At 32.9% G+C, this 14,437-nt stretch overlaps 1 protein-coding gene across 1 annotated transcript; it reads right to left on the reverse strand.

The window, feature by feature from the left end:
* Positions 1-4,590: 4,590 nt before the first annotated feature.
* Positions 4,591-11,517, reverse strand: LOC132723524 (small nuclear ribonucleoprotein E-like). The gene is made up of 5 exons (XM_060708246.1): positions 11,371-11,517; positions 8,729-8,755; positions 8,436-8,498; positions 7,107-7,185; positions 4,591-4,794 (listed from the first exon to the last, which is right to left on the reverse strand). Exons 1-5 carry the CDS (start codon positions 11,503-11,505, stop codon positions 4,742-4,744), a joined length of 357 nt encoding a protein of 118 aa, XP_060564229.1. The 5' UTR covers positions 11,506-11,517; the 3' UTR covers positions 4,591-4,741.
* Positions 11,518-14,437: the final 2,920 nt, after the last annotated feature.

Consider the following 14,437-nt stretch of genomic DNA (forward strand, 5'->3'; position numbering starts at 1 on the left):
CTTTTAGCAGTTTGTGTAATAGTGTTAATAAAACATTAGCTGTCGGAAGATGGTGACGATCGACAATTCAAAAAAGTTGTCACAAGGGTGTACATACCTTTATGAATACATAAAATTGTCCCAAAAAGGTACAAAGGCTTGTTATGAAGATGTTTTATCAAGTAAATCACTGCTTGTCTGATAATTATGAATGCATAAAATTGTCACAAAAAAAGGCACACACCCTTCAGTAGTTATGGATATACATATACAGCTAACACAAAAAAAAACTTAACCAAGAATTCCTAAGTTGAAAAAAGGGGCATAAATATTACAAAAAGCAAATCAGAGTTATCAGACTTATGCCAATCATGTTAGATAATTACAGAGAACAAGTGTGTGAAGTTTCAATCCATTCCCTTCAGTAGTTATGGAGATACCAGCTTACACGCAAAAACTTAACAAGAATTTTTAAGTGATAACTAGAACTCCGCGAGTTGGATGTGCCGCCTTGTGGACAATATAATTTAGGAGAAATGGCCAGGACAAACTAGAACTCCACAAGTCGGATGTGTTGCCTTGTGAACAATATAGTTTAGGAGAAATGGTCAGGACAAAAATGAAACTGAAAACTAACAAAGGGCAATTACTCAAAAAATAATAAGTGCAGAGCAGCAATTTCTGTGCACTGCACTTCTTATCAATAAGATCTACCATTCTATGAAGTTTCAAGTCCATATCTTTTATAATTTATGAGAAATGACCAGGACAAAAATAAAGTAAGAAAATCAACAAGCAAATTCGTTGAATTTATATCCCCCGCCGAGTACTGGTTATTATTAACACAACAACTGAAGACATAAGGCTTTATTTATATATTAATCATGGCATAAACAGTAATATTCTTTGAACTTGATAAATATTCAGGGCAATAACAGAGCCATAACTTTGTGTTAAATAGTAAAATCTGGAAATGCCAATGAGATGTATGCATACTACATAACTAATCAAGGGCCATAAATCTGAGTTATAAGTATCTGACTGGAACAAGGCGACTATATGCACATCTCCTCTTAGTATCCCATAAAGTTTCATTGAATTCCAGCCGGTGGTAGCAGAGAAGTAGCGAGGAAACAAATATTTTTCTATATGGATACTGCATAACTAATCAAGGGCCATAACTCTGAGTTAAAGTGTCTGACCGGAACAAGCCGATGATATGCGCATCTCCTCTTGGTATTGAAGGTTCCCATAAAGTTTTGTTGAATTCCAGCCAGTAGTTGCAGAGAACTACTCCGGAAACGAAATTCGGACGGACGGATGGACGGACAACGCCAAAACTATATCCCCCTCCCGATTCCATCGGCGGGGGATAACAAAGGGCAATAACTCAAAAAATAAGAAATGCAGAGTATCAGTTCTTATGCACTGCACTTCTTCTTAATGAGATCTATCATCCTATGAAGTTTCAAGTCCATAGCTTTTATACTTTCGTAGAAATGGCCCGGACAAAAATTAAGTATGAAAATTAACAAAGGGCCATAACTCAAAAAATCAAATATGCAGAGTACCGATTCTTGTGCACTGCACTTTTTCTTAATGAGATCTATCATCCTAAGAAGTTTCAAGTCCATAGCTTTTATACTTAAGGAGAAATGGCCCAGACAAAATTAAAGTATGAGAATTAACAAAGGGCAATTACTCAAAAAATAAGAAATGCAGAGTACCTGTCTTGTGCACTGCACTTCTTCTTAATGAGATCTATCATCCTATGAAGTTTCAAGTCCATAGCTTTTTTAGTTGAAAAGAAATGGCCCGGACAAAATTAAAGTATGGAAATTAACAAAGGGCAATAACTCAAAAATTAAGAACTGCAGAGTACAGGTCCTTGTGCACTGCACTTCGGGTTATTGACAGAAGCATGCATACCAAGTTTGAAGTCAATCAGACTTATAGTGACTGAGTTATGCTCCGGACAAGCTTTAGGGGCCGCCGACACCGCCAACAAAAGTAACCCCTATATGTCGCCTTTTGAAGGTGACACAAAAATGAAATATGAAAATTCACAAAGGGCAATAACTCAAAAAATAAGAAATGCAGAGCAGCAGTTTCTATGCACTGCACTTCTTATCATAAGATCTATCATCCTATGAAGTTTCAAGTCTATAGCTTTTATAATTTATGAGAAATGGCCTGGACGAAAATAAAGAATGAAAATTAATAAAGGGTAATAACTCAAAAATAAGAAGTGCAGAGTACCAGTTCTTGTACACTCCACTTTTTCTTAATGAAATCTATCATCCTATGAAATTTTAAGTCCATAGCTTTTATACTTTAGGAGAAATGGCCCGGACACAAATAAAGTATGAAAATTAACAAAGGGCAATAACTCAAAAAATAAGAAGTGCAGAGCACCGGTTCTTGTGCACTGCACTTCTTAATGAAATCTATCATCATATGAAGTTTCAAGTCCATGACTTTTTTACATTAGGAGAAATTGCCCACAAAAATAAAGTATAAGAATTAACAAAGGGCAATAATTCAAAAATTAAGAAGTGCAGAGTACCGGTTCTTGTGCACTGCACTTCTTAATGAAATCTATCATCCTATGAAGTTTCAAGTCCATGACTTTTTTACATTAGGAGAAATTGCCCACAAAAATAAAGTATAAGAATTAACAAAGGGCAATAATTCAAAAATTAAGAAGTGCAGAGTACCGGTTCTTGTGCACTGCACTTCGAGTCATTATAAGAAGCATGCATACCAAGTTTGAAGTCAATCCGACTTATAATGACTAACTTATGCTCCGGACAAGCTTAAGGGAAGCCGTCGCCAACAAAAGTAACCCAAGGCGACACAAAAATGGGCATAATTATGCAGAAAAGCAATCGGAGTTATGGGACTTGTGCCAATCATGTTATATAATCACAGAGAACATGTGTTCATTCCCTTCATTAGTTATGGAGATACCAGCTTACACGTAAAAACTTAACCACAGGGACACCAACAAAAGGGGGACTGCATTAGCTCTAATATTAAAATGAAAATGTTCACTTCAGTTGAGTCATGATTAATAGAAATATGTTGTGTGTATCTGTGCATAGTGGAGTGATCCAAAAATTGTTAGCCTGCTGAATTTTGTAATTGATTTGCCCTGCTTTGTATACCCAAAATACTAGTCGCCGATGATATTTAAAGTAACCTGTTGATTCAACAGCTTCGATATTTAACTAAGATTGAAGCAAATTCCCAATTTTAATAAACCATATAAATGATGTACATTCAAATTTTTGCTATCCCATAAATCAGTATGTGATTTATGTTTGCCAAAAGTTTCAACTGAATTCCATATCGCTTTACAACAAGAAATTTCTAGAGGCCGAGGTTGTCCAGGCCGGTTTTAAGATGCGAGTGGTGAAATTCTGAGGTCAGGGGCATCCAAGTTGAATCACAAAAACTGTGACCATAACAGACCTTTATGCATCTTGAATTGTTGGACACCATCTCAAGAATTGGTGTAAGCCATACATAATTTGTTCATGATCTGCTTCTTAGGAATTTCATTAATAAACATCACAGCTGCAAGAAATTTGTAATTTTAACTTTTTAGATGCATCATATCCAGTGGTAGTTTAACAGGGTTTAAAGGTACTCCACTGAGGTTTTTTGACACAATGGGACTGTAAATAGTTTTTTCGAGATAACTGTTCCATTGGATATAGGGTAGATCAATTAGTTGTGTGGAAATTTCAAGTCATATGAGAACTAGCTAGTGACAAGAGTTATGGGGCTGACAAGCAGTTGGAGACCATTTTCCATCACACTGTCTTATGATGTCGAGCATTTGTGCAAGGTTATTTGAAATTCCAAACGCAAGTGATGAGTTTTTTTGTGGACAAGCTGTTTGCATTTTACGTAAAAGTATGACCTTGACCTTTAACCTAGCCACAGGGTACTTGCAAGCAACACATCAGATGCAGATACATACACAGAACCACCATTGTGACATCTGTCAAGCTCCCTGCCAGCAGGCTCGACAATAAATGTAAAAATACATTTTTGTATAATCAATTCAAGTAATGATTTACATGTTTCATGCAATGAATGACTGATTTTTCAGTATTCATCAACATATTTCTACTGTTTTTATTTCTACATTTTTTATAATTTTCTTGAAAATTAGCAGGAATCTTGGGGCCTGTTCCTCTAAAATATGTATTATGGTAAGGATAAGTATACTGGAGTAAAGCAAATACAAAGAAAAATTTAACACAATTTGTAAAATGTTTATTTTTTACTACAATGATATATACAATGATAGATGTCTTGAAAAAAAAATTACGTTTATTAAAAGTCATGAGATATGACACTGAATACCAACATTTTTTGTGCTCAAGACATTACTCTGAACATGGCTTCTTTTAAAATAATACCAACTAGTTAAACTTATTCCTTGGATTTACAATTTCATACTTAACATCACCAAACAACAATACAATGGTCCCATTCAAAACGTAACAGAAGCATCAAAATATTCTATAATCTCTAATCCATTGTACGCCTTAACAATGTATTTCCTATCAAATATCAGTTGCAAGAAATAAAAAAAAATTCAATTTTTGCTTAATATATGTCTCACACAAATTAAGAATAAGACCAGCTTCCATTTTCAGACAGTTTCTGTTAAGTTTTGCCACAGTTGAACCATGAAATTATATACAACATAAATGGAGTAATGGAGAAATTGAGATCACACCGGTTCTCATTGCACTGCCTGTATTAATGTTATGTTGTCACCTTTAAGGAGGATTCGACCTGAAATTAATGAAAATGTTTGTTACAACTATTATCAAGTATTATAGTTAACATAAATTTCTTAGTTACATTTTTTAACAATAATATATAATTGAAAAAAAAAGCTGCTTTGACACATCTAAAACTAATAGCTAACAAGAAGACTAACAATAGCTGTCTGTAAGATAGCACACTCAAGATACTACTCTCAGTGCTTGACAGTAAGAAAAGGGGTATATCTCTGTAAAACGAGTAATTCACAGTTATGGGACCTGTGCCTATCATGTTAGATAATCACAGAGAATGAATGCGTGAAGTTTCAACTCATTCCCTTATAGTTGTTATGGAGCTACCAACTAACACCCAAAACCTTAACCAAAGTGTGACGACGAAGCAGACAATGAAGCCATGGTGAGAACAACAAGCAATTATCATAGTATTGCAAGCAATCCATAAGTCCCCTACCGGTTAGCACCCCAGCAACATTCTGAAGGGCCATTCGCTTATGTTTCTATTTTAAGTAAATTTGTTGAAAAAGTTCTTTAAAAGTGATCACAGGAAACAGTTTTTATGTACAGACAGACGGACTGAAGGACACTCTACAGTTATTTTTTAAACATCCCTGTTATCAAAATATAACATTTTTAAAAGCAAAATTTTTAAAAAGGAGATAACTCTTGAAATAAAGATGCAAGATGTCATACATGATGTGAGTGTAACAAAGAACAATTAGTAATGAAGGTATGAATAATGAATGTTTATTTTGAATTTGAAGTAAATTCTGGAAATATGGATGCTAGATTTATAAACCTTGTCATATTATTATGATGTGGGAGTTTGAAGAAAATCCTATCATGATTGGAGAAGTTGGAGTAAAAATTACCAATTTCTCGAAAAAAAGTCTAAGTTCAAAAGGGGCATAATTCTGGAAATAGTCTTGCTAGAGTATTGAACTTTCTCACAAATGTTGAGTGATAATAAGAAACATATATATGAAGTTTGAAGTAGATACATTCAGAAAAAAAGAAGTTCTTAAAAAAAACAATATTTTTTTCATGAAAATTTTAAGTTCAAGGGAGGTAATTCTGATAAATTTTGTGCTAGAGTTGAAAACTTTGTCACATATGATGTGGTTGATGACTAGCAACTTATATTTAAAGTTTGAAGAAAATAACTTAAAAAATAAAATACTTATAGTGAAAAAACTTACAAACTAGAATCAGAAATCTTGAAATTCGGTCTATTTGTTGCCATAGCAACCAGAATTTTCAACATAGGAAGATAAGAAAAGGATGTGCATAATTTCCAGACTGCCATTTACCCATATGTCAAGTTTCATTAAAATATTTTCAGTACTTTTTGCGTTATCACTGGATCCAGGTTATGTGTAAAATTTGCCATATTTTCAGTCTATTTGTTGCCATAGCAACCAGAATTGTCAGCATAGGAAAAAAAAGAAAAAGACGTGCATAATCTCCATACTGCCATCCATCCATATATCAAGTTTCATAAAAATATTTTCAGTATTTCTTGCGTTATCACGGGATCCAGGTTATGTGTAAAATTTGCCATATTTTCAGCCTTTTTGTTGCCATAGCAACCAGAATTTTCAACATAGGAAGAAAAGAAAAAGACGTGCATAATCTCCATACTGCCATCTATCCATATCTCAAGTTTCATAAAAATATTTTCAGTACTTTTTGCGTTATCACGGGATCCAGTTTTGTGGACGGACGGACAGACGGACGGAGGGTAAACCTAAAGTCCCCTCCGGTAATTCGGTAGGGGACTAACAACCACTATCCTTATTCTCTGAATAGTCGAGCTGAAAACTGTATCAGGACAATGCCCCAAACCATTCTCTGTAGAAGAGCATTTTTACCTGCCTAAAATGTTCTTAGGACATCTGGTTAAATTTATGCTGTACTAGTGCAGAAATTTCAAAGGACCGTGAAATCTTACAAAATTCTTTTAATAATTTAAATTGAGAAAGAGGGATTCCCAACAATGTTTCAAATATTAACATGTATCTAAAATTTTCATAATTCTCCGAAGTATGAAGTGAACAATTGAATTCAGCAAAGCATTTGGGAATTATTTTTCATACAGAATTCTAATGTCTCGTCTTTTCCTTAGAAATGCATACGTCTTAGAAATGTATGCATAGAATATAGCATAACAAGTTTTCCTTTACTTAATTTTAAAATGTGACATCAAATTATAAAGTATGTAGTTTGTAATGTTGAACAATTTTCAACATTATGATCAATTTGAAAGTAAATTTAAAGCTTTTAAATGTTCATGTTTTAAAGTTACATAATGATAAACATTACCTAATGATTTTCTAGTTTTGTTCTTCATGTGTACTTCCTCAGCTTCATCTAATACCAAGTTCATGTACTCATCAAATCCCTGTAAGTTTGGAGAAAAATTCTGTTCATTATATACCTTTAAATTTCCTGATTAAAATCTGGTAAGTAAATTCAGGTTGACTTGTTTATGTTTATATTTGTAACTTTGTACCAGTCAAGTTCTTACATTTTATGTGTATATCAATGTTAAATTCACTGACACATAAATACTTGACACACAATAGGTGATCAAAAAATTTGAGAATTTCATTTCTATCAAATTCTATGTAAAATCAGTAAAGATAATGTCAGAAATTAAAGTCAAAAAGTTTACGGGGATTCTTGTTTGTGAAATAGTTTCACCAGTGATTTCATTAGGTCAGAGATGGCAGCAAGTCTATGAAGATGACCTGCTCTCCAGGTGGAATGTAACCATGAGTACAAACAAAAATTTTGCTGCTATAGAGGAACAGGATATGAAACTTATAGATAGGCAAATTGTAGGTAAGGGAGACAATGGCTCCAGAACTGGTCAACATATTCTGACAAATGTGCTCACAATCTGCCAGGTTTTAAAGGTTACTTGTTCCAGAACAAACACAGGTCCAGAACTTCAACATACATAGCCAGAGTAAGGTGACTCTTTTCTTAATTAAAGTGATGTTATGCTCTCATTTTTTTCATTTTCTAGTTGAGCTGAATTATCTATAAATTCAAATTGATTACTATAATGGTAATTGACCAATAATTGATAATGAAAAAAATATAACAATTTCCTAAAATATAAAGACTGCCCAATTTTTTTCATCAATTGAACGTTAATGATACATTCCAAAGAACATTTACAGTATTTTCTGTGAGTCACTTGGGTTATTGATTATACACAATCATGAACAAGACTTTTAAATTGGAAGAAATGAAGACAAAATTTTAAGCTGACTTGGACCGATACAAACATCATTTTCACTTAGATGACTATTATAGTCCATATTATTGTCACTTTTGCTATGTTATAGATTCTGAAGTTCAAGAGTCCCCATGCTCCTTTATATTTATTGTTCTTCATAATTTAACAATTCAGCCATATATTATTAATCAGTAAATCTAAACAATGAACTGACTCTTAAAAGAATAATGCTTGGCATTCAAGTAGATTCGCTTTGTTTTTGGAGTACAGTACCTGTACCTGTAGGAGGGGGAATTTTCACATTGTTATGATCAACTTTCGCAATCAGTGCTCATGTGAGGTAAGATGACCTCAAATAAAAGAAATGTTTTATAAAATAGTTTCTGAAGACAGAGTTTACTTACAGCAATGCAGCCCTCTATGCGTAGATTGACCTGTTCATATAACCAAACTTGTACTCTTGATTTCTGTAATTGAAGCAAAAAAATTTACTGCTTATACTAATCAACAAAGAACAAAAAGCTAATATTTAAGTCTTACAGCAATAATCTTAGATGACTTCTTAAACTATGATTTATCTTGAATCACATTTTCCAGAGTTACTGACATAACTAATGATTGAGTAAGAAATTCTTGGACTTATATTATAAATTTATAAGTTACTTTTAATGACAAAGTAATTGTAGATTATACTTACATTTTGCAGATATCTGAAAATCAAGTTCTGACAATATGTTAAGGAAAATAATTTCTGAAATGTCCATACAGCAAATTTCTATGCATCAAACAATTGATACGACAGCCCATCTCCCATATGGCCATAAAGAGGCTGGGGATAGCCAGAAAATAAGTTTATACTGTTGATCTGTCCCCACAATGCTGGATGATTTGTACTGCACAGTACATATTTATGGCTATTTTGGTGCCAAAACAGAACCATTGCATTGAGTTTATTTCCCTCGTCCTAATAAAATGTTGCATGCATTGCATTTATATCCATCTGTTCCAAAAATTAACATTAAATCATTTTAAAATGGAGTAAATATCTATAAATAGAATTCAGAAAACATCAATGAGACATCAATAAATATATTAATAATATTTCACTTTAGTTTCACTGATAATTTATATTGAAAATTGACTCAGAGACACTTGTTAGAATTACTGAGTTAGACCCTCTTAATAATTAGAGTTAGACGTTTGACAATCTTGTGTCATATGTCATTGACCCTTCAGTTTCAGTCTACCTAACACTACTTGTGAATTTTTTTTTAATTTTCTTAAACTGTTCATAAATGTTATATGGGCAAATGAGATTAACAAAAATGGCAGACACTTCACTGATAGGTTGAACACAACAAATTCATTCATATAGATAAAACAGTAACCAAATATGTGCTATTTACTTATTATTTACTAGGTCAGGGAACGATCTGTTTTATATTTTGAAAATTTTATTATGTCCGTACTTAAATCACAATAGCTTTCTTATCTATGTTATAGGCAGCACCTAATTTCATATAAGATATGCCTATATCACATTTTTTTTAAAAAGTGCCGAAAAGACCAGGGTTTGAAGCTGGTCAGAATTATGAATCCCGGTCAATTCAGCCCTAAAACTAACTTGTTCCCCAAGTCATCTCAGCCCTATACCAACTCGGCACAGGCCCGTATTTATTACTTTTTATATATTTTCATAATATCTTTCATTGTTTAATCTAATTTGATTAACGATATGTTATGTCCTCTTCTGTTCTGTATTAAATCAAGTGTGAAAATGAAACAGTTTTATGTTTATAAATACAGGATCAAAAAAGGCTTGTGAATTTCATCTAATTAGACAGTCAATTATCACCTTTTATCTCTGTTAAACATCAGTGTTTATAGTAGATGATAGGGGATAATCGACTTCCTCAATGGAATTTAAAAGAAAATATATATTATGATGTAAATGTTCGGTTCAAACTAATCTGTCCAATTATAGACAATTTAGACATACATATTTTACTTCCTTACAAATTGGTACTTTGCTATGGAAATATTGTTTAATATAATTACATTTTTTTGTCACAAAATTAAATCTTAAGATCAATCATAAAACATCTTGTCTTGACTTCTCTTACCAACAGAGATCATTTCAAACAACAAGCTGCTGACTTTTTCAATTTCTATTTGTTAAAATAGTGATTGTACCTCTAATTACTTTTATAGAGTAATTTACTCCTTTAAAAGTTTAATATGAAATTAGGCAAAGACTATTATCGGGCAAGTTGGTAAATGTAATTTTTTTCCAATTTCCAAACCTGTGGCTTTCTGAAGGGGAAAACATAGCACGATGAATCAGAAATTCCAACAACTGTGAATGGAATTTACCCACACATCTTATAAAATTTTCAATTTCAATTCAATTTAACATGCATGGTACATAGCACAGGCTACAGGGACAGCTTTCTGTCTTCTAGCTGATATAAAAAGTCTGATGCTGTTAAGTCATGGTTCTGGTGAAGAGATGCACAGGGCATATCAGGGGAAAATATTAGCTTTTCTAGGGGAAATTATATATTCTGAGCTAGGGGAAACAGCCTTTATTTGGCTGTAAAATACAGGGAAAAAATCACTGAAAAAGATTGCTTATTCTTCCCTTTTAAATGTGTCATTTGGTAGTTCATGCACAGCTTCCATTTTCGGTTGGGACACTTGATGATTACTTGATGATTAGTCCGGAAAGTTGTGATTGTTCCATTTCCTGGCCTATCATCATTGAGTTACATTGAAAATGGCAGCGCCAAATTAGAAATGACACTGATTATTTTACTGACGGGTATAGAATTCTATATATTCTTTGATTTTTTTATATTTCATTTCCTTTAAGATATACATGTGACAAGTGTCGTCTATAGCTTCGAGGTTGAGGCCTTTGACTTCCCCATATTTACTAAACTCCTTTAAGATTTTTAATTGAGGGCCAAGATAACCCTTGACGAGTTGATATAGGGCTGAGTTGACCCGTGCCAACTTGATTTAGGTCCGTGCTGACCCTTTACCCGGAAACGTCTGATGGTGAAAAGTCTTTTAAGATTGTGTGAGACTGGAATAGCTCTACATGCTCTACATAACTTAATTGTTGAAACTTTAACAACTGACTTATTTGCAGCACTACTACAGGACTCGTAGCCGATATATGTAGGTAACATAGGAAATGAGAAAAAAGTATTTTGTAACACAATTTTCGTGTGGTTACCCATTTTCGCGATGTCAATAATATTCTCATGCATTTTAAGTTCAAACAACAAGGTATATGCATGATTTTATCCTGAATAAATAAAATGAAAAGGATACGATAGGCTGGACCATTACTTTCTGCACCTTTGCTCCTCCTTTGTACGCCATTGTGGTCGATTTAAATCGTTTCAGGCACGCTGTCCGGTAAAAATGGCGGCTTTTGTTTAACTGGTGCAACGTAGAAACTACCATATCGTGCAAAAAATAATATCGTTCTTTAGGTTGAAGACATCTAAATAATTCCACTGGTACTGATATCAGTATACTCCAGATCTAGCCTGGGATTCAGGCGTTGATAGTTTTTGCTTATTTATAACATTTTTTTTCTTTATTCATAACATATGAGCTATTCCGTATTCGTTCGTCGTTTTGATAGTGTCGATTTGCCAAACAGAAACATAACAAAAAATCGACAGACTGGAACCCAGGCTACTCCAGATCATATGCATTTCATCTGGATATTGAGATATAAAGTAAGAAAATGAGATGTTAATTACAAATTTTAAGATTGTTTTTGTCAATGTCAGCGAGTTTTCTTAAAATCATGGAAGGCGTATGTCTTCCAAGTTCAAAGCACGGCTTATCGCTGCCATTAAAACAAGAAGAATACTCACTGATAACAAAACGCGTTAATCAGTGAGATTTGGTTTCCAGCAAATTAATCGCTAATGCAACACAAAATGATATCATAGACTTTAGACCTATCGCGGGCGCTAAAATAAAAATTCGCAACAAAAATGTATGATCTCTAGATAACAAATATACTGTATATTTTTTGCCACGGTTCTGTATCCTATGATCACATGTGATAATAGTATTGGTCAGGACTACACATGTATCTAAATGAGATGTTAATCAATATAAATAATTGTGAACCTGCTTAAGAAAACTGATATACGAATTGTTTAAATGTAATTTCACACAGTGATTAACCTTTATTTTAAGAGAATTGCGCTGAATTTCGTTATGGTAAAATAGACGGTGTCAAGAAGGGAATTTTACGTGAGGAATTATATATTTACAACAATTTCAAACACTTTTTTTTTGCAATACCGGTATTTAACTTACACTAAAACAAAACTGCTTTTCCTCTGAATTTTGTGATTTTCAGGTTGCAATATCCGGGTTCATTTAACCACCGATTTAATTTTTTACTGGCCCTGAAATTGAAGAATCCCTTAATTTAGTACTATTTGCGCAGTTAAACTTGCAACAGTAACGATTATTCAAAGACGATTTTAGGAGAACATCTTTAATGATAAATATAGATAGATAAAATATAGGGTGACATGCATATGATTAATCTAATTGCTATGCTTGTCAAAATGGTTCTTCACAGTATAAGTATTATATTTTATCACATGACATATCTTGTTTTTCATATGATATAACCATTATTACGTATATCTTTTTATTATATGGTAACTAGTAAAATACTGGATTTACTCCCTAGAAAATGTAAACCAATGTACTTCCAGCGTTTGCAGCACATAATGTTTCTCTTAGAAATCATTATTGGATCCAATTTTATCAATTTAGCCTCATTCTCATTTCCTAAATCCAAAAAATCTATATCATATGCATATTGTACTCCATTTAGCCTTGTTTCTAAAGTACATAACATAAAAAACATATCAAATTCTTTTTGCACTCAAAGGAATGAAATTAATTTTCAAAATGTCAAAAACAGCTTCAACAACTATATTAGACCCGGCTAGCGCCTTAACCAATAGACCTTTTTACAACGCGGTCCGTTGCTATGAAAAAATCGATCGGAAGTAGTATTTTTCCGCGCATGCGCAATCTTCGTAGGGCAAAAAACGCATAGAATAATATAGAAATACAATATAGAAGAAGTTCATAGCAATTCCGAGTTAGTTTAAGGTAAAAGGTAGAATATTATATAAATTAGCTTTTAACAAAAATAGAAAAGATTCCTTTATAGCTTTGTGGCCAAGATTGCGATACAAAGGCATGGAAAAGGAAATTCTTGAAGAATTTCCCCTTACGGTCACGGACCTGACATTGAGATTTTTTTAAGAAACTGTGGAATTTTATCTATCATTCAAATGGGAGTCAACTAAATTGTTGTTGAAATAGTTTATAAAAAGATGAAAGAAATTTTATAACATATGAAATCGAGGTTAGTTATCATTCTGAAAAAAAGTCAAAACAGACACGGTGATAATGCATTTTTAGTGTTCAGTTTACTTGATTTTATCCTTCATTTAACTGTGATGCAAAGCAGACAATATTTAAGTCACATAAATATATTTTAAATAGTTAAAAAAAAATCAAAATCTTTAAGGAAAGGGAAATAACACACATTTTCCTGTTCCTCGTAACACCTGTTAATATTTTTAATGCAATTAAGTCACACTAATTGTCACTTCTCATAATCAATAAACATTGATGAGATCGGTATATATAAAAGTTACTTAAATTACGATTTTCATAGATGTACGTGATTAACTATGTCATGGTACTAAAACGTTCCGGTTGAATGATATTATAGCTGGAAACAAACAACCGCGTCGCGTGTCAATCTGTTTGACACTTACCGCCTGACCAATCCAAAGGAAGAGTACAATACACATTGTGTAATATTATGTAATACAGGGGTAATAGAATTTAATCTTTAACACGCTGCTGTTTAAATTTTAATAACAGATGAAAAAGTCGTCTAATGATACCTTAAACAGACGACTTTTGTGTGCGCCTTTTGACCATTGGATTATTAGTCCCGCATATTTACTATATCGCGTATCTGTTAACGTTTTCAGTACATGTACTTACCCCTTTAAGTCATCCCAAAATTACTGTTTTCTGGTGGCCATAACATGGAATCACTACTATTAAAGCATTCAAAGTATCATTCATTGTTCTCAATTTTACTGCGCTTTTGCCCTACGCAGAATGCGCATGCGCGAAATGCAACATCGGTTACTATGAAAGAATCGTATTGTAAAAAGGTCTATATAGGTTTGGCAGTTGTGTACTCGTCCAACAGAATTCAGTATTGTACTCAACAAAGTATAGTTATCGTAACAAAAGTTTTATATCACTCACATTGTATTGATTACTCACAGTTTGAGTAATATAGCTTTGCCGAACTTTTTCGCTT

Source organism: Ruditapes philippinarum, unplaced genomic scaffold, assembly GCF_026571515.1.
Source record: "Ruditapes philippinarum isolate M1 unplaced genomic scaffold, ASM2657151v2 ctg169_1_1_1_1, whole genome shotgun sequence".
Classification (NCBI taxonomy): domain Eukaryota; kingdom Metazoa; phylum Mollusca; class Bivalvia; order Venerida; family Veneridae; genus Ruditapes; species Ruditapes philippinarum.

Excerpts from the sequence above, each read along its gene's own strand:
- LOC132723524 (XM_060708246.1), bottom strand. The coding sequence starts at position 11,505 with ATGGTAGTTTCTACGTTGCACCAGTTAAACAAAAGCCGCCATTTTTAC. Across the intron at positions 8,499-8,728 it reads TTTTCAGATATCTGCAAAAT|AAATCAAGAGTACAAGTTTG; the intron begins GTAAGTATAATC and ends CTTCAATTACAG. Across the intron at positions 4,795-7,106 it reads CAAAACTAGAAAATCATTAG|GTCGAATCCTCCTTAAAGGT; the intron begins GTAATGTTTATC and ends CATTAATTTCAG.